The 23172-nt window shown below is 36.5% G+C and overlaps 8 protein-coding genes across 8 annotated transcripts; 2 read left to right on the top strand and 6 right to left on the bottom strand.

Annotated features, from left to right (window-relative positions):
- Positions 1-1228: 1228 nt before the first annotated feature.
- On the top strand, positions 1229-2590 carry TVAGG3_0290210 (O-acyltransferase protein; the record flags this gene model as incomplete). The annotated part of the gene is made up of 1 exon (XM_001580240.1): positions 1229-2536. One exon carries the CDS (start codon positions 1229-1231, stop codon positions 2534-2536), a length of 1308 nt encoding a protein of 435 aa, XP_001580290.1.
- Positions 2591-2699: 109 nt separating this feature from the next.
- On the bottom strand, positions 2700-4537 carry TVAGG3_0290190 (uncharacterized protein; the record flags this gene model as incomplete). Its single annotated transcript, XM_001580238.2, has 1 exon — positions 3553-4524. One exon carries the CDS (start codon positions 4522-4524, stop codon positions 3553-3555), a length of 972 nt encoding a protein of 323 aa, XP_001580288.1.
- TVAGG3_0290200 (GTPase protein) lies at positions 2789-3358 on the bottom strand (the record flags this gene model as incomplete). Its single annotated transcript, XM_001580239.2, has 1 exon — positions 2789-3358. One exon carries the CDS (start codon positions 3356-3358, stop codon positions 2789-2791), a length of 570 nt encoding a protein of 189 aa, XP_001580289.1.
- An 806-nt stretch (positions 4538-5343) lies between the features above and the next one.
- TVAGG3_0290180 (uncharacterized protein) lies at positions 5344-5808 on the top strand (the record flags this gene model as incomplete). Its single annotated transcript, XM_001580237.1, has 1 exon — positions 5344-5808. One exon carries the CDS (start codon positions 5344-5346, stop codon positions 5806-5808), a length of 465 nt encoding a protein of 154 aa, XP_001580287.1.
- Positions 5809-6111: 303 nt separating this feature from the next.
- Positions 6112-7791, bottom strand: TVAGG3_0290170 (iron-sulfur cluster assembly; the record flags this gene model as incomplete). The annotated part of the gene is made up of 1 exon (XM_001580236.1): positions 6112-7791. The coding sequence occupies one exon, from the start codon at positions 7789-7791 to the stop codon at positions 6112-6114; it is 1680 nt and encodes a 559-aa protein (XP_001580286.1).
- Positions 7792-8123: 332 nt separating this feature from the next.
- TVAGG3_0290160 (armadillo (ARM) repeat-containing protein family) lies at positions 8124-9638 on the bottom strand (the record flags this gene model as incomplete). Its single annotated transcript, XM_001580235.1, has 1 exon — positions 8124-9638. The coding sequence occupies one exon, from the start codon at positions 9636-9638 to the stop codon at positions 8124-8126; it is 1515 nt and encodes a 504-aa protein (XP_001580285.1).
- A 112-nt stretch (positions 9639-9750) lies between these two features.
- TVAGG3_0290150 (GTP-binding protein alpha subunit 1) lies at positions 9751-11217 on the bottom strand (the record flags this gene model as incomplete). Its single annotated transcript, XM_001580234.2, has 1 exon — positions 9774-10982. The coding sequence occupies one exon, from the start codon at positions 10980-10982 to the stop codon at positions 9774-9776; it is 1209 nt and encodes a 402-aa protein (XP_001580284.1).
- Positions 11218-21885: 10668 nt separating this feature from the next.
- TVAGG3_0290140 (carbohydrate binding domain-containing protein family) lies at positions 21886-22861 on the bottom strand (the record flags this gene model as incomplete). Its single annotated transcript, XM_001580232.1, has 1 exon — positions 21893-22861. One exon carries the CDS (start codon positions 22859-22861, stop codon positions 21893-21895), a length of 969 nt encoding a protein of 322 aa, XP_001580282.1.
- Positions 22862-23172: the final 311 nt, after the last annotated feature.

The following is a 23172-nucleotide window of genomic DNA, read 5'->3' as shown; positions in this document are numbered from 1 at the left end:
GTTCAATTCATTGTATATGTGAGTGATCCAGATATTTAAGATATTTAGAAAAAATTTATTAATTTGATTAACAAATTTTAATCAAAATAGCATATTTGATAGCTGTAAGCAAATAATAATTTCTATTTCAAGCAAAATCACTTATTTTCATCTAAACGTATAAAATTGTCAATTTTATGAGAATAAATTTAAAATCTCATGAAATATAAAGGAGAGTAATATTTTTCAATTTTCTTTTTTTCTTTCTCTCAAATATTTTCTATTGGGAATTTTCTTGTTATCAAAAAATAATTTTAATATTTGTTTATTTCATTACATACAATAAAATTTTAAAAACTCTATTTCTTCACAAGAAAATTTTTTTCCTTCATATGAAGAAACATTTTGTTCTCCATTTGATGCTGAGTCTAAATCTCGATTTTTGAATTTTCTTCTTTCCAAATTTCTTTTTTCCAAATTAGAAGTTTAATTCAAATTTTCAATAGTTTATATATTTTCTCAAACCGTCTTAGATTTTCTTACTTTTTGGGGATTTTCTCTCAAAATATACAAAAATAGTAATATCAATACATGTGTCTAATATACTTTAAAACCATCGTGATAAAATTCAAAAACGAAGAGTTCTTCTCTCCAAATTTTTTTCAAAATCAAAACAATCAGATAAAAAAGTACGTTTGGAAAATTCATTTTTAGCATTTTAGGAATTTTCTCACTTTTCTTCCAAATTGACATCCTTAATTTCGATACTTTAAATTTTATAAATTACCTAATTTTAAATCTAAATTTCTATCTTACCATCAAATTTAAAGATTTAACTCCAAAATATCAATTTACATATAAATTAAAATCTATTGCTCAAAAAAATAGTATATGTCCCCGATTGTTTTTTATGGTTGGATAAATTTTTCATCAATGTTTTGAAGGCATCGATGTCCATTGAATGAATTGATCAATAAAAATGCATTGTTTTTGATGTCTATAATCCTTTGAACTCCATTCAAAAAAACTGTTGATATCATTCAAATTTGAATTCAATTTCAATTAATACAATACATAATAAAATTCCTATATTATATCTTTCTTATTCTTTTTGTAAAAAATTAATTCAATCAGAAACGTTTTTAAGGTTTCAATTCAAATGTAATCGTAATAGTCTCTGTATATATAATACATTAATCATTTACGCTCCATTTTCTCATTGAAAGCTTTACAAAAATCATTTTTCAATATGATAAGTTTTCTGATCGGATTAGTCTCATCAAACAGACCTGTTATTCTTTTACCAGGTATATATGGTTCAAACCTATATTCAACATATGACAATTTTGCAAAGCACTGGTACTGTCCAAAAACAACAGATCATTCCATTTTCTGGGTAAACCTTAAATACGCTATTCCTCCAACATACAACTGCCTCTTTGAATTACTTGCTGCACATTACGATGCTGCAACCGACAAGGTAGGCAACCCTGAAGGATTATCCGTTGAAATTGAAGATTTTGGTGGTGATGGTGGTATTTCTTATGTTGATGCCGGCGTTTTTGGATACCACTTCATCGAGTCATTTGGCCCTCTTATTGATTACTTCAAAGGCAAAGGATATACAATCAAAAAAAATTTATTTGGTGTCCCATATGATTGGCGCCTTGCCTTAGATCCACTTCGTGAAACCTTCTTCCCGCAACTCAAGCAGCTTATAGAAAATGCTTATTCCTCCAACGGCAATCAAAATGTTGTTGTTTTAGGATATTCATGCGGCGGCCTCATGCTTCATAACTTCTTTACAACCTACGTCGATCAGGCCTGGAAAGACAAGTATATCCACAAAGTTATCATGCTTGCCCCTGCTTTCGCTGGTTCTTCCGAAACTCTTGATGTCGTATGGAACCAGTACTTCCCAATCATTCCTATCCTTAAGAACGACGTCCTTAGAGAAAACATTCCAAAGATTCCAGTTATTTCCGGATTGATGCCAAACCACGTTGTTTTCGCTGACGATACCATTATCATTGAGCCAGATGGCACAGAAATCAAGGCACCACAAGTCCAAGATTGGTTTATCAAACAAGGCAAATATTCCGGTGAAGGCGAGCAAATGGTTAGAAAGAACATGAAATGGTTACAAAAGAAACCAGAATCCCTCGGTGTCCCGCTTTACATGATCTACAACTCCGGAAATGAAGCAACTTATCAGATGAAGTTCAAGGGAAGCTGGGATGAGGTCGAATATACAAAGCAGCCAGGTGATGGTACAGTTCCGTCGAAGGGACCAGAGTTCGCTTGCAACAACTGGATGGATAATAAGGGAAATCCAATTATTTGCCACGATGTAAAGAATCCTGGTGATGATTGGAAGCACGCACCATTGTCTACAAACGAATACATCCACCAACTCATCTACAACGTTGCCAACGACCAGCCAGTTAATGAATGGTCAAAACTTGAAGGAAACTGGATGTTTACAAGCGAAAACGTTGAGACTGTCAATGGTACAGTTCTTAGAGCTGGACAAGTCACAAAGAGGAGAATTCTTTAATTCTTTTATTTTTATCTTTTTTAATTTAATAAAAAATCATTATCAATTTGCGAATTTATGTTCTTATACATACATATAATATGCAAACAATATGTTTTATTAGATAAAACGAAACAATACAAAATATTTTTATAAAATATTAGAAATTATTGGAAAATTTGTGCACAAAATTAAATAATATGCAAAAACAAAAGTAATCGATTGTAACTATTCGAAAAATAAAAAAAAATAATTAAAAATAATTGAAAATTATTAAAAACATGCCACTGAATCAGTTTTTCTATTCATTGTTGGATATCCTACTGTCTCGTGCATGACTCTTTCGTAGGCGTTTTTAGCAGCTGCTTCGAAAAGATCGTTTATACCGATATTATCTTTAGCAGATGTTTCTATGAATTCAGATTTGTTTGATTCAGCAAATAAAATGCAATCATCTCGAGGCATTAAACCTTCTTGTCTCAGATCTGACTTATTTCCAACTGTAAAGATCGGGACTTTATTTTGCATTGTAGCAGAAAGTTCGTCAAACCATCCTTGTGCTTTTATCATTGAATCTTTGTTGTCCAATGCAAAAACAACAATAATTGCATCGGCATTTCTGTAGAAATTAGGACAAACAGACTGGTAGACCTCTTGTCCAGCTGTGTCACATATATTTAAAGTTACTTCTTCTGAATTGATTTCAATAGTTTTTTGAAATGAGGCAACTTGAATTGTTGGTGGGTTGTTTCCATAAAATTCGTTTGAACAGTATCTGTGGATGATAGATGTCTTGCCGACATTTGTTGTTCCAAGAAGTACAATTTTGAGATTTCGAACCATAAAAATTTGGCAGAACACTTTTATGAAATTTTAATGTTAAGTATGTTTTTAGTTAAATCATGTGTATTTCATATTGTGGTTTTTCACTCCAAAAATATCAGGAAAATATAATTTTATTGTTGAAAAAAAAACTTATTCTAGCAAATGAAAAACTTGTGAATAGATTAAACCGAAGGAATTTAAAAATTCAACATTTAGAACTTACACAAAAACAATACTACACCTAAGGTGAAAACAATTATAGGCTTAACTCTTTCATCTGCATTAATTTGAAGAGTATCCTTGTCTATCTTCCCGATACAGATTCTAGAATAATTCTTAGAATCCTCAAGAACAGTGTTCTTGATACTTGTAATGATTTTAGGAATTTCTTTCTTCAGAAGGCTTTCAGGAAGGATTTCTTGTGGCTGACTAGTATATTCGAAAGTACTTCCGTCATCAAATTTAATTCTAGCTTCTGCATTCTTCGATTCATTTTGATTAGCATTTTTACTAAGTTTCAGATTAAATAGTTCCAGGCCATGTTGATGGTTAACTCTAAGTGAAATATCAGTAAGATCCTTATTAATCAAAATGTATTCCGCAAAACTTTTATTGCTGAAGTGAGAATTGTTGCCAGCGGAGATCTTAATACATTCTCCAATGTTAAGAGTTTTAACTTTGACATGATACTGAGGAATTTCGCCATAATATTGCTGAAAATGTGTCCTTGATCCTTTCCAGCTAATTTTGACTTCTCTTTTGACTCGATATATGATAGTTTTTGCAGAAAAATGATTGATGCTTGGACTCTTTGTCATTTTCGGCCTTGTAGAATTTTGATTATCATTTTTGCCTACAGGAAAAGCATGATTTGAAGAAGAAACGTCTAATTTTACAGCTAATGGTATTCTCTTATTACCATCTAAATTGTCAATAGGTAGGGATTTTGGAATTTTGCGAATGGCGTAATTCTGTGAAAGATTTTGATCCTGAGATGCAAATGCACCATTGTCACCATCAGCATCGTTAATCCCCGAGTTAAAATTACCTTCTGTTTGTCCTGTGTTGCTATCGTTATTATTGAGTTTGCGAACTTTTGCTTGGAGGTCAATATTATCAGTCGAATTCATATTGTGTTGATGAATAGGCTCTTCCAAATCAACAGCATCAGAATCAAGCTCCATTGTAAGGGAGTTATTTCTTTCCTCTGAAAATTGACGATTTTATCTTTTAAAAAGTTTATTCTCTGAATTTTTTTATTATCTTAATCGATTTATTTAGAGAACAATCTCTTATAACTTATTTTGCTTAATTAATTTTTTTCAGACGGTTTATTGAGAGAAAACATGAAACGTTTTGGCAAAAATTAAACAATAAAAAACATTAAAAATATTATTGTGTTCTTTGTTTTATTCGGCATTGGTTCAATAAATATTTACTCAAAAACATTTCATAACAATTCAAAAATCATTCACTTATTTTTCCGAAATACATGAAGTGTTCGATATCAGCTACAACAATTTCGTAATTATTTTCATGTGAAGTGAGAAAATTGTCGTTAATTGATTAATTCCCGCATGATGTTAAGAGTTATCAGATTTCTATACAAAAAAAGTACCACGCATGAAATTTTGATGATAATTATTTAGCGCTAGCCTCAAATGTTAGAATTTTGTTCTCCGACATTATTTTGATTGGTATTTATATCAATAAATCTATGAAATATGTTATATATTTCTAAAATCAAACTAAATCCTTTGGAGGAAATCGATTTTGCATCTGTTCACGACTTAGAGGAAGCAGAATGTACAATTTGAATAGGGAATACATTTCATTGTCACCTTTTGAACAATTATCGTATTTTAAAATATTAGATTCTATTTAGTATTTTAAATGTATTTTCATTGAAAAAATTGAATTGGGAAATTGGGAAAACAGTATTCAATTTATTTTGAATCTTGGGAAAAAATTATCTGAATTGATCATTCGATACTATTTCATCAATGAATAACTGGCAAAATGCTCTCTTCAATGAAAGGACTTTATTGCAGAACAGTAAGCCCCCTACACAAGAAGATTTGAACCATGCCAAAGATATTTTATCAAACCTTAAAGCTTCAAATAAAGATTTGAATGTTCAACAAGAAAAGATGTATGAAGTTGATGCTAGAGAATATCAGATGTTCCTATGCTGGAAAAGTAGAATGAAATCCAAAATCCAAAAAATGGATTTACAAAATCAAAATAATTATATTCCAAAAGAATTGAATTGTAATGTCATTCCAATTGCTACACAACTACCTGACAACAAATCAAATAAACTTAGAAAAATCAATCCAGCACTCCTCACTCCGCCACCTTTAGATTTACCGAACTGCAATTGCCCTGGACTTCCATATAATCCTCAATTCTACCAAAATTTCTCTTTTCCTCATATCCCAAATGTTCCCACAAAACAAAAAAAGTAGAATATTATAATATGCTGTTTTTTGTCATTTAAATCTTACTGTTCATTACGGATCTTTACTTTGTTTGTTAAATAAAATTATAAAAATATCATGTTATATCTAATAAGAATTCGTAAAGTTCATTAAGCCATAATGTGTGAGTATGTGATTTTCTGATGCATATAATTGTCGATTTAAAAAAAATATGAATGAGATATAAAATAAATATAGAAAATCTATGCGAAAAATACGATAAAATTTGGTTTTACATATTAAATGATAATATTTTAAAATATAAGAACAGAAATATAAATAACAAATAAATTATTGTCTATAATGATAGTTATAATAACCGAGTTGGGTCCTCTTGAGGGATCTATCAGTGTACCAAGTGTGGAACAATTGCTTGACTCTAGCGCTGTAAGGAGCTCCAACGAAATCTCTGTACATTTTGAGAAGTTGAGTGTTTTCGTTTGTTGTTGACTTTCCTTCAGCAATCTTCTGTTTATCGATGGCGTAAAGTGAGTTAATTCTGGCCTGAAGAATATCTTTCTTCAAAACTGTTCTTGAATGGAGAACTTGGCCACCACCGCCAACGCATCCGCCTGGGCAAGCCATAACTTCAACGATATGGAAGTCTTTGTACATTCCAGAGTTAATGAAGTCATGAGCGTTACCAACACCGTTGCAAACAGCGATATTGATGTTGTTTCCTGCGATATTGACTGTAGCAGTCTTAACACCATCAAGACCTCTGAGATCTGAGTAGATCAACTGTCCAATTGGAAGTCCCGTCATTTTCTCGTAGCAGAATCTCAAAGCGGCTTCGGCAACACCACCTGTTGCACCGAAAATTGTTGCACCACCTGTTGATTCTGAGAGAATGTTGTCGTATGGAGAATCTGGAAGATTATCCCAGTCAAATTGGTAGTTATTCTTGATCATTTCTACGAATTCGACACTGGTGAGAACAGCATCGACAACTCCTTTGTGCTGTGGCCTCTCAATTTCATCTTTCTTCGCGGTACATGGCATAACTGAGACAGTGAAGATTTTCTCTGGTGGAATTCCAGCTACTTGAGCGAAATATGTCTTGATGGCAACACCACTCATCATATGTGGGCTCTTTGCTGTTGAAAGATTTGGAATAATTTCTGGATGCTTTGTTTCAACGAAGTTAACCCATCCTGGGCAGCAGGAAGTGAACTGTGGTAAAGGAGCTTCATGGTTAAGGAGTCTTGCCATGAATTCAGTGCCTTCTTCTATAATTGTCTGATCAGCACCGTAATTGATATCGAAAACGTACTTGAAGCCCATCTTTCTTGCAGCTGCGACAATCTTTCCTGTGCAGATTGTGCCGGGATCGTGGCCAAATCCTTCAGCTATTGTAACTCTAACAGAAGGAGCTGTTTGGAGTACGCAGATCTTATCGGATGCAAGTGCTTCAAGAACTCTTCCGATAGATGGGAAAGGAGTAAGTGCAGCAACAGGACAAACTGTAAGACAATGACCACATCTGATGCAGCTATCATCGATGGCGTGAGTCACGGAGTCAATTGAGTCAATCTGTTGTACATTGGTGCATGCACGAATACAGAGATGACAATTGATGCATTTTGTATTGTCCCATTGAATTGAATCATTTTGTTGTGGTGGATAAGGAAGTCCTTGCTTAGGTTGATAGTAATTCCATAAATCTTCAATATCTGGTGTTTTTTGCATCATCGTAGCCGGTGCAAATTTTTGTAAATTTAATAAAGATTGCTGCTTAACATCCATCGTGTTTGTTTCAACGACCATGCCTTCCTGGCAATATGTAACACATGCACGTTGGAGTGATGAGCCATTTACTTTTACAACATCGACACCACATGCGCCGATTGGAGGGAGATCAGGATGTGAACATAATGTTGGTACATAAATATTCAGTTGCCTGCATGCTTCAATAATTGTTGTGTTTCTTCTAACATAAGCGTCTTGGCCATTGATAGTTAGATGGATCATAAACTTTGAATTGAATGATCCCCAAACCGATGACGATTATTTTGAATTTAGTTATACAATATGTGTTTATTAAATATTTCGAAATTTTGGATCGTATTTTATGATAGTATTCAAAAATTTGAATACTTTATATGCAATCAAAAATTGAATTGCAGTTCTTACTTGGAAAATCAGATTTATTTTTTGTGGATAAACAGAATCTATGTGTTTCGGAGACTAATCTAACATATGATTCATTCTCAATTAATCAAATTAAATGTAAAAACTTTCATTATTTTGGTGATTTTCTTCCAAATAATGATCATTCATGTTGTTATGATGTGCACATATGCTTACTGCAAACCAAATCGAGATTGTGTCAACTGAAGAAAATCATCAATTCTTTTTTTGAAACTGAAGTTATTTGTTGTATCTCTTATCTCATAGAACGTATCAATACCACCTAAATCAACAAATTTCGAGATGAATCCCATAGAATAATCCTGATTTTTGTCGTCATTGAACAAATTTATCAGTAAAGTAAAGATTTTGTTGACCAAATCAGTACCATTATGGCATAAAAGATCAAGTATTGTAACAATAATGGGTAAAACAGTCTCAATTATGACATCTTTCGAAATATACTCAGGATATTTTGAAATTAAGCGAATAAATATCTCTGCGGCAATACATTTTCCATCAATAGTAAAATCATCATATTTTTCTTTCAATACATCAATCAAACCATTGACACATAACTGACAAGCGGCTTCATGGCAATAATTAACTAATTGTAATATAATATTGAGACATTTATCTGATGATTCGATACTTGTTGATAATTTGTGAAGAATCATCGCTGTTGGGTCAATTCCGAATTCTTCTGCAATATTTTGATTACAATACAAAGCGCGCGATATAAGACTAAGAGATCCTAAACTTATTGAGTTATCTTCATTCTGATAATAGATTTCTATTAGATTTCTTACAGGATTTCCTTGATTTATCTGATATGCAAGGACATGTGTCGCTGTTTCGGGATTATGGATTAGATTCTCAAGAGTTTCGAGTAAAAGAGGTGTAGGGATTATATCAAAATCCCGTTTGAGGTTGTCTAAAAAGAGATCTGTGTATTTATGTTGTTTAAAGCGATTTGCTGCAGTTGCTACTGTTCCAAACGCTAGATATATCTCACCGTGAGTAAGTGCATTAGGAACAATAACCATTTCATGGATAGTTGTTAAATATTTTCCTAATTTGTTAAAATTTTCAATGAATTTTTTTTGAAATGCGCTCTCTATTATATTGAAAATCACTTCTACTAATGCTGTATGGAACTTTTCTGTCTGATTTTTGATTCTCCAGTCAATTTCTACGTTGATAATTGATAAAAGATATAAGAGTACATCATTATCGTTGTTTTCATCTTTGTGGGTAACTAATATCTTGCTAATTTCATATTCAACAGTATCTTCTTCATCAACATCGATTATGTGTCTTAAAAAAAGTAAAATCTGATAGGTATATTGGCGATATTCGATACTATTCTTAAGAATTTCTAGTATTACATCAGTAAATTTCCTTAAATCGAAATCTTCTTGAGTAAAAAGAAAATTTTCTCCAAAATATTGATTTAATTGTAGAAAAAGATTCATGAGTTGGTTCCATCCCATGTTTTCGTAATCTGTAAGTATTGAAGAAAGGATTTTATCAACTTGTAGTTCATCAATATATTTTTCTGAAATTGGATGTTGATTTAGCAGATCATTTTCTTCATCATCGTTAAAATCTCCTGTAATGTTGTCTTCTGCCTGCATTTTTGAAGAATAAAAATGATCATCTTCTCCATCAGAAGAATTATCAAACATTTTTCTCAAAGAAAATGAACCAAAAGAAGAAATTAGAAGGGTATATGTATTAAAACATAGAAATTATGTTTGAAATTGATTGTAAAAAAAAAAAATTATAAAAAAAAATAATAAGAATGACAGTTTTAGCATTGCTTATGCATCCTGGTAGTACTTATCACTAATGAACTTGCAGATAGCATCTGCTGTTTCGACGACTTGGTCACCGTTGAGTGCGACGATCTTGTATTGGATGATTGGGCGGTCTTCGGAAAGAGGAGCAGCCTTATCAAGGAATCTCTGGATAAGGTAGTCAGCGCAAGCTTCTGGGTTGTGGGAATCGCCAGAGAATTCTGGGAAGATTTTGACGAAAGCATCTGTATTCTTGATTTTCTCTGTAAAGACATCGAACTTGTTGCAGACAAGGAAGATTGGAGAGTTGGAGAACTTCTCTTGGTGTGTAATGTTGCCGAAGATTTCGAGGGAATCGTTGATACGAAGAACATTTTGATCTTCGAACATTGGCTTGTCGAATTCGGCGAAGGAAACGCAGAAGATGACACCTTCGACCTGGTTCATAACGTTGGCCCACTTGGAACGTTCGGATTTCTGACCACCGACATCGAAGATTCTGATTCTGGCGCCCTGAAGGTCGAATGTAATAGCTTCGATACCGATTGAGCGGATACGAGCACGGAGAACATCTTCGTTGGATGGGATGTAGTCTTCTCCGGCAAGTTCGTCAATCTTAGCAAAGAAGTATGGCATGTGGTCTGGAACAGCTGTTTCGTCCTTGTGCTCGAAGGCCTTCTTGATTTGTTCGTTCTCCCAAAGAGCCTTAAGCTTCTCAACAAGCTCTTCGTTGAATTCGCAATCCTGTGGGTCAACATCGATGATATCCTGGGCCATTGATGATAATTCAGAGTCCTCAATTTCGATGTTGTTGTGCTCGAGCCAGACAAGAAGGAGCTGCATTGTCTCAACGAGGTTACCGCGAATTGTTCTTAAGAAATCGCGGCAGTCCTTCTCGTTAAATCCATTGAGGTAGCGAAGTTTGAGTTGGCGAGTGAATGTTGTCTTACCAGATTCACCAGCACCGCAAAGAAGAAGACCATAGGCTTCATTTGTATCATCTTCAACTGCAACAACTTTTGGAGCTGGTTCGGCTGGCTTCTGTGGCTCTGGGGCTGGAGCAGGAGCTGGAGCTGGCTCAGCTGGTTTCGGCGGCTCTGGTTGTGGCTGTGGCTCTGGCTGTGGTTGTGGCTCTGGTTTTGGCTCTGGAACTTGCTCTACTTTCTTTGGAACTGGAGCTGATGGAAGCTTCGCGTTGGAAGGTTCAGATGGTTTAGATGCTGAACAACCCATTTGATTCAATTTCGAACCGTCAAAACCGATTTTGCCTTCAAAATATTGACATGAAATAGTGTCAGCAATTCATTTCACTTTATATGATAATTATTGAGTTTTATTTTATTGGTTTATGAATTGCAAATTGATGAATCGCATTTTTTGCAAAATCTTCAAAATCGGACCCTCAAATAAAGTATTATCATTGGCAGATGAAATATGAATAAATTATTAACTATAATTTGCGATATCGGATCAAATTTTTGGTGGATTTTCTTGTTGAAAAAAAAAATAGATATTGATTGTTTAAATGAAGTAAAATGTTTTCATAATTTTGATAAAAAAAAACTTTCGCCGATAATTTGAATTCAAAGTTGAAAAATTTATGAAAAAGATAAATTTAAGCTTGGCATTTCGATAGTTTTTACAATGATCACTGTGATATTTGCACTTAGGAAGCTCTAAAACATATGTTAGAATGATATATGATTCGGTCAATTCTTGAAATTTGTGATTTATATGTTTCACTGGCCATTGCACTCATAATAAAAATACCTTGAGTATTATATTCATTTTTCTTATGAAATAGCTTAAATACTCTAAAATTGTATTTCTCTTATTATTTCTTAATTTGGAACCGCATAGTGTTTTGGAAAATATCCTTAGCGATAGCTATATAAAATCCTAGTTTATATTTTGGACTTGTTGAGTTCTATTAAAAATTAAATACCCTCAATTTTTGACTTTTGCAACTTTTTCATGACCCAGGTATCTAAAATACCATTTATCGCCTGAAAAGCACCCTTAATTTATGCCAATTGACAAAATAAAGATATGTTTAGAATGCTGATATGATGGAGAATCATGCTGCATCATTATTGGCCAGCCATATATAATATTTAAGAAATCTACGAGATTATCTGATTTCATGAAACTCAATGTATACTAAGTTTCAGACTTTGAAATTTTAACATGTTGATATGGGTACATAGGGTTTATGATTCCAGTCATTTATTTAAAAAATTACAAAAATGAATTAATATGATGTGAGTAACAATGGTAATAAACGCTTAATTACTAATATGTTATTTCTTGGTAGGAATGAAATGTTTTGGTGACATTTATAGAAGTTAAGCTGAGAATCAAAAATGCAAAAATTATTTTAAATATTACAAGCATTATTTGATGTCATTGAGTTTAGAGTCGTGTAGATATATGAGTACAATATGTTATTGATGTATATATGCAATAATTGTGAAAATGAAATGTGAATCTCAAGATGAGTTGCATGTTACTGCGCTATAATTTGAATTCAATACGTACATAACATTACTAAATGTATTTTAAGATAATACAAAAAATTAAGCTTGCAAAAAGATATCGAAATGTAATTTTCATTAGATTCAAAGTTCTGAATAGATTTTGATTTTAACTATTGATGAGTTTGTCAAACCTCTATAATAATAGAATGTAGAACTAATTAAATATAATTAATAAAAAAATACAAATTTAAGTGATATTATAAGAGATATATGTGATGTTACCAATATGATATGATATTGGAGAACTGATAGAATTGTGATGTGAGACTAAATATGATTTTATTATGAATAGGAGAATAATATTAGAAGAATTTCTTGAATTTAATGTATCTGAATATGTAATTGGGCATATATTCTATATATATATTGGTAGGTTAACTAGAAATAAGAAGATGAAAGATTGTTAATGAATAATATGAGATTAAGCGAAAATATATTGTTCTAATAGATGAGTGTTGAGATCCAATATATATGAAGAGGGATATGTGAGAGGAAATATGTATATTTAATAAAATAAGCGATGAGAGAAAAAATAACAAAGATTTATATGAAATTTTGAGTATTGAAAAAGCGCGATTAGTGATTTTATGTCTGTTAAAGGAATAGATATTCTAGGAGAAAGATAAATTGAATTAAAGAAGAATAAAAAAAGTTGATTAAGATTGATAAAAATATTGAATTGTATGACAATGGAAAGAAGGAATAAATTGGTGTTGGTATGACGGTATCATTTCGGGAGACATTGCCTCTGCATGTCTCCCAGAATGAACAATGTTCCGCATTCATAATTGAACGCGGAAGTTTGACCGACAAGAGTGTATTGTGCACTCTTGTCGGTCGCAGTGTCTCATTCTGGGAGACATTGCCTCTGCATGTCTCCCAGAATGGAACAATGTTCCGCATTGATAACTTGAACGCGGAAGTTTGACCGACAAGAGTGTATTGTGCACTCTTGTCGGTCGCAGTGTCTCATTCTGGGAGACATTGCCTCTGCATGTCTCCCAGAATGGAACAATGTTCCGCATTGATAACTTGAACGCGGAAGTTTGACCGACAAGAGTGTATTGTGCACTCTTGTCGGTCGCAGTGTCTCATTCTGGGAGACATTGCCTCTGCATGTCTCCCAGAATGGAACAATGTTCCGCATTGATAACTTGAACGCGGAAGTTTGACCGACAAGAGTGTATTGTGCACTCCTGTCGGTCGCAGTGTCTCATTCTGGGAGACATTGCCTCTGCATGTCTCCCAGAATGGAACAATGTTCCGCATTGATAACTTGAACGCGGAAGTTTGACCGACAAGAGTGTATTGTGCACTCTTGTCGGTCGCAGTGTCTCATTCTGGGAGACATTGCCTCTGCATGTCTCCCAGAATGGAACAATGTTCCGCATTGATAACTTGAACGCGGAAGTTTGACCGACAAGAGTGTATTGTGCACTCCTGTCGGTCGCAGTGTCTCATTCTGGGAGACATTGCCTCTGCATGTCTCCCAGAATGGAACAATGTTCCGCATTGATAACTTGAACGCGGAAGTTTGACCGACAAGAGTGTATTGTGCACTCCTGTCGGTCGCAGTGTCTCATTCTGGGAGACATTGCCTCTGCATGTCTCCCAGAATGGAACAATGTTCCGCATTGATAACTTGAACGCGGAAGTTTGACCGACAAGAGTGTATTGTGCACTCCTGTCGGTCGCAGTGTCTCATTCTGGGAGACATTGCCTCTGCATGTCTCCCAGAATGGAACAATGTTCCGCATTGATAACTTGAACGCGGAAGTTTGACCGACAAGAGTGTATTGTGCACTCCTGTCGGTCGCAGTGTCTCATTCTGGGAGACATTGCCTCTGCATGTCTCCCAGAATGGAACAATGTTCCGCATTGATAACTTGAACGCGGAAGTTTGACCGACAAGAGTGTATTGTGCACTCCTGTCGGTCGCAGTGTCTCATTCTGGGAGACATTGCCTCTGCATGTCTCCCAGAATGGAACAATGTTCCGCATTGATAACTTGAACGCGGAAGTTTGACCGACAAGAGTGTATTGTGCACTCTGTCGGTCGCAGTGTCTCATTCTGGGAGACATTGCCTCTGCATGTCTCCCAGAATGGAACAATGTTCCGCATTGATAACTTGAACGCGGAAGTTTGACCGACAAGAGTGTATTGTGCACTCCTGTCGGTCGCAGTGTCTCATTCTGGGAGACATTGCCTCTGCATGTCTCCCAGAATGGAACAATGTTCCGCATTGATAACTTGAACGCGGAAGTTTGACCGACAAGAGTGTATTGTGCACTCCTGTCGGTCGCAGTGTCTCATTCTGGGAGACATTGCCTCTGCATGTCTCCCAGAATGGAACAATGTTCCGCATTGATAACTTGAACGCGGAAGTTTGACCGACAAGAGTGTATTGTGCACTCTTGTCGGTCGCAGTGTCTCATTCTGGGAGACATTGCCTCTGCATGTCTCCCAGAATGGAACAATGTTCCGCATTGATAACTTGAACGCGGAAGTTTGACCGACAAGAGTGTATTGTGCACTCCTGTCGGTCGCAGTGTCTCATTCTGGGAGACATTGCCTCTGCATGTCTCCCAGAATGGAACAATGTTCCGCATTGATAACTTGAACGCGGAAGTTTGACCGACAAGAGTGTATTGTGCACTCCTGTCGGTCGCAGTGTCTCATTCTGGGAGACATTGCCTCTGCATGTCTCCCAGAATGGAACAATGTTCCGCATTGATAACTTGAACGCGGAAGTTTGACCGACAAGAGTGTATTGTGCACTCCTGTCGGTCGCAGTGTCTCATTCTGGGAGACATTGCCTCTGCATGTCTCCCAGAATGGAACAATGTTCCGCATTGATAACTTGAACGCGGAAGTTTGACCGACAAGAGTGTATTGTGCACTCCTGTCGGTCGCAGTGTCTCATTCTGGGAGACATTGCCTCTGCATGTCTCCCAGAATGGAACAATGTTCCGCATTGATAACTTGAACGCGGAAGTTTGACCGACAAGAGTGTATTGTGCACTCCTGTCGGTCGCAGTGTCTCATTCTGGGAGACATTGCCTCTGCATGTCTCCCAGAATGGAACAATGTTCCGCATTGATAACTTGAACGCGGAAGTTTGACCGACAAGAGTGTATTGTGCACTCCTGTCGGTCGCAGTGTCTCATTCTGGGAGACATTGCCTCTGCATGTCTCCCAGAATGGAACAATGTTCCGCATTGATAACTTGAACGCGGAAGTTTGACCGACAAGAGTGTATTGTGCACTCCTGTCGGTCGCAGTGTTCTCATTCTGGGAGACATTGCCTCTGCATGTCTCCCAGAATGGAACAATGTTCCGCATTGATAACTTGAACGCGGAAGTTTGACCGACAAGAGTGTATTGTGCACTCCTGTCGGTCGCAGTGTCTCATTCTGGGAGACATTGCCTCTGCATGTCTCCCAGAATGGAACAATGTTCCGCATTGATAACTTGAACGCGGAAGTTTGACCGACAAGAGTGTATTGTGCACTCCTGTCGGTCGCAGTGTCTCATTCTGGGAGACATTGCCTCTGCATGTCTCCCAGAATGGAACAATGTTCCGCATTGATAACTTGAACGCGGAAGTTTGACCGACAAGAGTGTATTGTGCACTCCTGTCGGTCGCAGTGTCTCATTCTGGGAGACATTGCCTCTGCATGTCTCCCAGAATGGAACAATGTTCCGCATTGATAACTTGAACGCGGAAGTTTGACCGACAAGAGTGTATTGTGCACTCCTGTCGGTCGCAGTGTCTCATTCTGGGAGACATTGCCTCTGCATGTCTCCCAGAATGGAACAATGTTCCGCATTGATAACTTGAACGCGGAAGTTTGACCGACAAGAGTGTATTGTGCACTCCTGTCGGTCGCAGTGTCTCATTCTGGGAGACATTGCCTCTGCATGTCTCCCAGAATGGAACAATGTTCCGCATTGATAACTTAACGCGGAAGTTTGACCGACAAGAGTGTATTGTGCACTCCTGTCGGTCGCAGTGTCTCATTCTGGGAGACATTGCCTCTGCATGTCTCCCAGAATGGAACAATGTTCCGCATTGATAACTTGAACGCGGAAGTTTGACCGACAAGAGTGTATTGTGCACTCCTGTCGGTCGCAGTGTCTCATTCTGGGAGACATTGCCTCTGCATGTCTCCCAGAATGGAACAATGTTCCGCATTGATAACTTGAACGCGGAAGTTTGACCGACAAGAGTGTATTGTGCACTCCTGTCGGTCGCAGTGTCTCATTCTGGGAGACATTGCCTCTGCATGTCTCCCAGAATGGAACAATGTTCCGCATTGATAACTTGAACGCGGAAGTTTGACCGACAAGAGTGTATTGTGCACTCCTGTCGGTCGCAGTGTCTCATTCTGGGAGACATTGCCTCTGCATGTCTCCCAGAATGGAACAATGTTCCGCATTGATAACTTGAACGCGGAAGTTTGACCGACAAGAGTGTATTGTGCACTCCTGTCGGTCGCAGTGTCTCATTCTGGGAGACATTGCCTCTGCATGTCTCCCAGAATGGAACAATGTTCCGCATTGATAACTTGAACGCGGAAGTTTGACCGACAAGAGTGTATTGTGCACTCCTGTCGGTCGCAGTGTCTCATTCTGGGAGACATTGCCTCTGCATGTCTCCCAGAATGGAACAATGTTCCGCATTGATAACTTGAACGCGGAAGTTTGACCGACAAGAGTGTATTGTGCACTCCTGTCGGTCGCAGTGTCTCATTCTGGGAGACATTGCCTCTGCATGTCTCCCAGAATGGAACAATGTTCCGCATTGATAACTTGAACGCGGAAGTTTGACCGACAAGAGTGTATTGTGCACTCCTGTCGGTCGCAGTGTCTCATTCTGGGAGACATTGCCTCTGCATGTCTCCCAGAATGGAACAATGTTCCGCATTGATAACTTGAACGCGGAAGTTTGACCGACAAGAGTGTATTGTGCACTCTTGTCGGTCGCAGTGTCTCATTCTGGGAGACATTGCCTCTGCATGTCTCCCAGAATGGAACAATGTTCCGCATTGATAACTTGAACGCGGAAGTTTGACCGACAAGAGTGTATTGTGCACTCCTGTCGGTCGCAGTGTCTCATTCTGGGAGACATTGCCTCTGCATGTCTCCCAGAATGGAACAATGTTCCGCATTGATAACTTGAACGCGGAAGTTTGACCGACAAGAGTGTATTGTGCACTCTTGTCGGTCGCAGTGTCTCATTCTGGGAGACATTGCCTCTGCATGTCTCCCAGAATGGAACAATGTTCCGCATTGATAACTTGAACGCGGAAGTTTGACCGACAAGAGTGTATTGTGCACTCTTGTCGGTCGCAGTGTCTCATTCTGGGAGACATTGCCTCTGCATGTCTCCCAGAATGGAACAATGTTCCGCATTGATAACTTGAACGCGGAAGTTTGACCGACAAGAGTGCATTATCCAATCTTTTTTGTCATATACCTCAACCAACAAAGACAAAACCTTACATAAAATAGGTAAACTTTGGTTTTCACTTAATAATGTTTATTTTTAATTTTTTGTTCTTTATATAACTTTTTCTTCTACTAAACTCTTTTACAGACTCTACTGAGCTATCCTCACATATATACCTGTGACAATAACACATATATACTCCCTTCATATTCTGATCTCATGACATATTACAGCACAAACTATAATTATACAACATACCTCATAAAGTCTGATTTTACCCCTATCTAAGCGTTCAAAACCTATTTTCCCCGCGTAATCTGATTCTTCTGGCTCTGCTGATTCGATTCTGCTGTCAGATCGTGAAAATATGCATCACACAATGAGATAAACACAAAATACACAACTTAATATTTTCCTTAAAATTGTCAATTCCTCGATCTTGACATATTTATTATTTCTTCCGTTTCCCTCACAAATATATTTAATTTTCTGAATAAGACGTATAATAAAATGAATATCTTAAAAACTAAAATACAAAATTAATGTTGGGTAATGACTAGATATAGTATGCACTTTTGAATTCATACATTTTTTGAAAAAATTGTATTTTCAAAAAAAGATGTTGTTTCAGTATGAACTTGAAGAGAAATTTTAAGGAAAATATTAAGTTGTGTATTTTGTGTTTATCTCATTGTGTGATGCATATTTTCACGATCTGACAGCAGAAATCGAATCAGCAGAGCCAGAAGAATCAGATTACGCGGGGAAAATAGGTTTTGAACGCTTAGATAGGGGTAAAATCAGACTTTATGAGGTATGTTGTATAATTATAGTTTGTGCTGTAATATGTCATGAGATCAGAATATGAAGGGAGTATATATGTGTTATTGTCACAGGTATATATGTGAGGATAGCTCAGTAGAGTCTGTAAAAGTTTAGTAGAAGAAAAAGTTATATAAAGAACAAAAAATTAAAAATAAACATTATTAAGTGAAAACCAAAGTTTACCTATTTTATGTAAGGTTTTGTCTTTGTTGGTTGAGGTATATGACAAAAAAGATTGGATAATGCACTCTTGTCGGTCAAACTTCCGCGTTCAAGTTATCAATGCGGAACGTTGTTCCATTCTGGGAGACATGCAGAGGCAATGTCTCCCAGAATGAGACACTGCGACCGACAAGAGTGCACAATACACTCTTGTCGGTCAAACTTCCGCGTTCAAGTTATCAATGCGGAACATTGTTCCATTCTGGGAGACATGCAGAGGCAATGTCTCCCAGAATGAGACACTGCGACCGACAGGAGTGCACAATACACTCTTGTCGGTCAAACTTCCGCGTTCAAGTTATCAATGCGGAACATTGTTCCATTCTGGGAGACATGCAGAGGCAATGTCTCCAGAATGAGACACTGCGACCGACAGGAGTGCACAATACACTCTTGTCGGTCAAACTTCCGCGTTCAAGTTATCAATGCGGAACATTGTTCCATTCTGGGAGACATGCAGAGGCAATGTCTCCCAGAATGAGACACTGCGACCGACAGGAGTGCACAATACACTCTTGTCGGTCAAACTTCCGCGTTCAAGTTATCAATGCGGAACATTGTTCCATTCTGGGAGACATGCAGAGGCAATGTCTCCCAGAATGAGACACTGCGACCGACAGGAGTGCACAATACACTCTTGTCGGTCAAACTTCCGCGTTCAAGTTATCAATGCGGAACATTGTTCCATTCTGGGAGACATGCAGAGGCAATGTCTCCCAGAATGAGACACTGCGACCGACAGGAGTGCACAATACACTCTTGTCGGTCAAACTTCCGCGTTCAAGTTATCAATGCGGAACATTGTTCCATTCTGGGAGACATGCAGAGGCAATGTCTCCCAGAATGAGACACTGCGACCGACAGGAGTGCACAATACACTCTTGTCGGTCAAACTTCCGCGTTCAAGTTATCAATGCGGAACATTGTTCCATTCTGGGAGACATGCAGAGGCAATGTCTCCCAGAATGAGACACTGCGACCGACAGGAGTGCACAATACACTCTTGTCGGTCAAACTTCCGCGTTCAAGTTATCAATGCGGAACATTGTTCCATTCTGGGAGACATGCAGAGGCAATGTCTCCCAGAATGAGACACTGCGACCGACAGGAGTGCACAATACACTCTTGTCGGTCAAACTTCCGCGTTCAAGTTATCAATGCGGAACATTGTTCCATTCTGGGAGACATGCAGAGGCAATGTCTCCCAGAATGAGACACTGCGACCGACAGGAGTGCACAATACACTCTTGTCGGTCAAACTTCCGCGTTCAAGTTATCAATGCGGAACAGTGTCTCATTCGAGGAGCCCTCGAAAGAACCTCACATCGACTCTCTTTTCCGGCATCTTTACCGCATAGAAAGCTGCTCGTTCGCAACTTTGTGTGCAATCTAAGAGATGATTGCGGTAAAGATGCCGGGAAGATTGACGCTGCAGCAGAGAATCACTACGGCTCTCTTTTACCGGCATCTTTACCGCATAGAAAGCTGCTCGTTCGCAACTTTGTGTGCAATCTAAGAGATGATTGCGGTAAAGATGCCGGGAAGATTGATGCTGCAGCCCCAGGCCGCACTCAGATTTCATCCCGCTACACAATTGTTCATCCAACAACTGTCATAGAGGTTGAAATTTTCGACCAGAAGTGAAACATATCATTTTTAAGACTGCGGCGCGCAAGCAAGTTTGAACCTTTCAAGGGTGATCAGTCCTTTACTCATTTCAAGACCTCTTGTTGCCTGATAAAACGATACTTCCTTCCTTGTGGGCCATTGAAAACCGCCCAAACCGTCACAACTTGCTTCCTAAATTTTATTTGCGGAGTAATTATCATGCATATTTTATCGGATAATAATATCAAAGCTAAATTTCATATTATTTTTTAAAGATATGCATTTTCTGTCTAAATTTATTTTTTCTGTTTCCAATTCACGGAATAATATTCTTACAAGCATATACATAGCTAATATATATCATTTTAATAATAATAAAACCAAAATGATGTATTCTTCATATAGTTATTTAAAATTCGTTAACTAGAATTGTATTCAGAACGAGGCAAAGTTAGGAGATACATAAAAACCAATAACTTGATAAGTGATACCTTTTTTCCTGATATATCTATATGTGTTAATGTCAAACACGATTTGGAAAAATTAATTCTTTAAATCGGCTTAAGAATAAGACCAACATCAAAAGCATGGCTAATAAATTAATAAATCAATGTTTAATTACCGATTCATGCATTTTTTTCAAAATTTCAAATTTCAAATTTTTGTTTCTCCAAAATATTAATTGTTTCCACTAGATTAACAAATAAACAATAAATTGGATTAATGTAATGCCCAATCATTCATTTTAAATTTTAGATTTAAAACAATATTTTTCTCCATATTATTATAACATGAATCGCTATGATATAAGAAATATATTTTCAATATTGAAATTGAAAAATTCTAAAATTTTTGAAATTCAATTTGAGTGTGATGATCGATAACATATATTTTTTAATTAAAATATTGTGTCGCTATCATATAAATATACTATTTCTAAATTAAAAATAGAAAAAAAAGTACTATTTAATGATGAAATTGCAAATAATATCAATATATATATATTCATGCTGATATATTTTGGGAACAGATTGGCAATCACATAAATAGGATTGTGTTAGTTTGTCATGGATATAAAACAAATTTTCGAGCTAATTGAGCGAATTTAAATCACAAACACTTATATTTTCTATTACAAGGTATATTTGTAATATACAACCAGTAAATAGCTTTCTCTAACTTTTACCAGCTTAGATGATAGCAAATTAGATACGAATTTCATGACCCCTCACCAAATTCCACTAAAACATATACAAATAAAAGTACTAAGTGGGTATCATCTAACCCGAGAATTATAGCTCCTAGGACTCATCCTAGATGGTAGTTCTGGAAAAACACCTGGTTTTTGGAGTTGCAAAAGTTAAAAATTGAGGGTATTGAATACACTCTTTTCAAATTATGATTCTTAAGTTGACTATACGGGATTTCGTAATATGAAAATATAGATAAGATTAAAACATAATAAATAAAAATTTTTAAAAATAACCAAAAAAGAAACTTAGTTAGCTTGATTAACTGCTGAAGAAAAGAATGCTTGAGTTGATCCATTCTGATCTGAAGCAATTACAATGTTTCCATCATCAGACATAACCGCACTATTGATTGCTGCGTTGAAAACGCCAAGACGCTGAACAGGTTTCATAGATTTATCAAATATCTTAATAGAAGAATATTCAGCGCCGCCTGCAACGATTTCTCCTGTTCTTTGGCAGAATTTGCAAGTATATAAGTTAACTGTATCATTTTGGCCCCATTCAGCATAATTAATCACTTCTCCGCTCCTTGTATCCCATAACTCGATTGGTCTCTCCTGTCTCCAAGCACCAGTAAGAAGGATATCATTTCTGAAATCGATTGTATCGCCGTTAATAGCCGGGCCACCGAATGACCTGATCGGTAATGCTGTTCTTGTGTCCCACATCAATACTGTTGCGTCAGCTGATCCAGAGAAAATGATATTTTCGACTTTATTATAAAGTAAAGCGTAAATAGGATGTGAATGTCCGTGGCCTTCTGATGGGGAATCATGTGTATAATCAGTAATTTTCATACCTGTTTTCGTATCGAAAATCGAAATAATGGCATCTTTACCTGCAATTGCGTATTTATCTCCTTTTCTAGAGAAGTCACAGGTGTAAAGATGAGCGTCAGATTTATACATGCCTTCTTGTTTAATTCCTGACTTGTAATTATAAATACCCCATTTACCAGCAGAAGTAACAGAAAGAAGCTGATCACTATTGTTAGGGTTAAATTTAGAGCATGTAACTACGGAGTTTTCATTACCAACTTGAACTGTATATCCAACTTTACCAGTTCTAGAGGAAAGAATCATAACAGAACCGTTCCACATCGAAACGCAAACTTCTTGATTATTTTGAGAAAGAACCAAATGATGTATACCTATACCAGGTCGAGAAAATGTCCAGGAGGCTGCTGGGTTAAAGTGCCGACTGTCTTTTGACATCACAGATTTTGTAAAAAAGTGTCAAAAATTTTCAATACAAAATGACATCACAACTGATTTAGTAAGACTAATAGATTTTTAACAGCCATGTAATTCGTTTTTCAAAAATTCATATGAAAATTTTATTTTTTGACATTTTCGCAAAAGAAATTATATATTTTCAAATTATTTTTTAATGAGTTTTGTGCTATTGAGGATTTTAACTTGATATAAATGCTTTAAATAGCATTTGGAGTTTATATTTGTAATAATTTCAAATATGTCATATATTTTGCCAGATCTAAGAAATTTTTTGGAGGAAATATTCTGTA

Source organism: Trichomonas vaginalis, chromosome V (genome assembly GCF_026262505.1).
Source record: "Trichomonas vaginalis G3 chromosome V, whole genome shotgun sequence".
Lineage (NCBI taxonomy): Eukaryota > Parabasalia > Trichomonadida > Trichomonadidae > Trichomonas > Trichomonas vaginalis.
The sequence above is the reverse complement of the archived record's forward strand: the minus strand, read 5'-3'. Positions and strand labels throughout refer to the sequence as shown.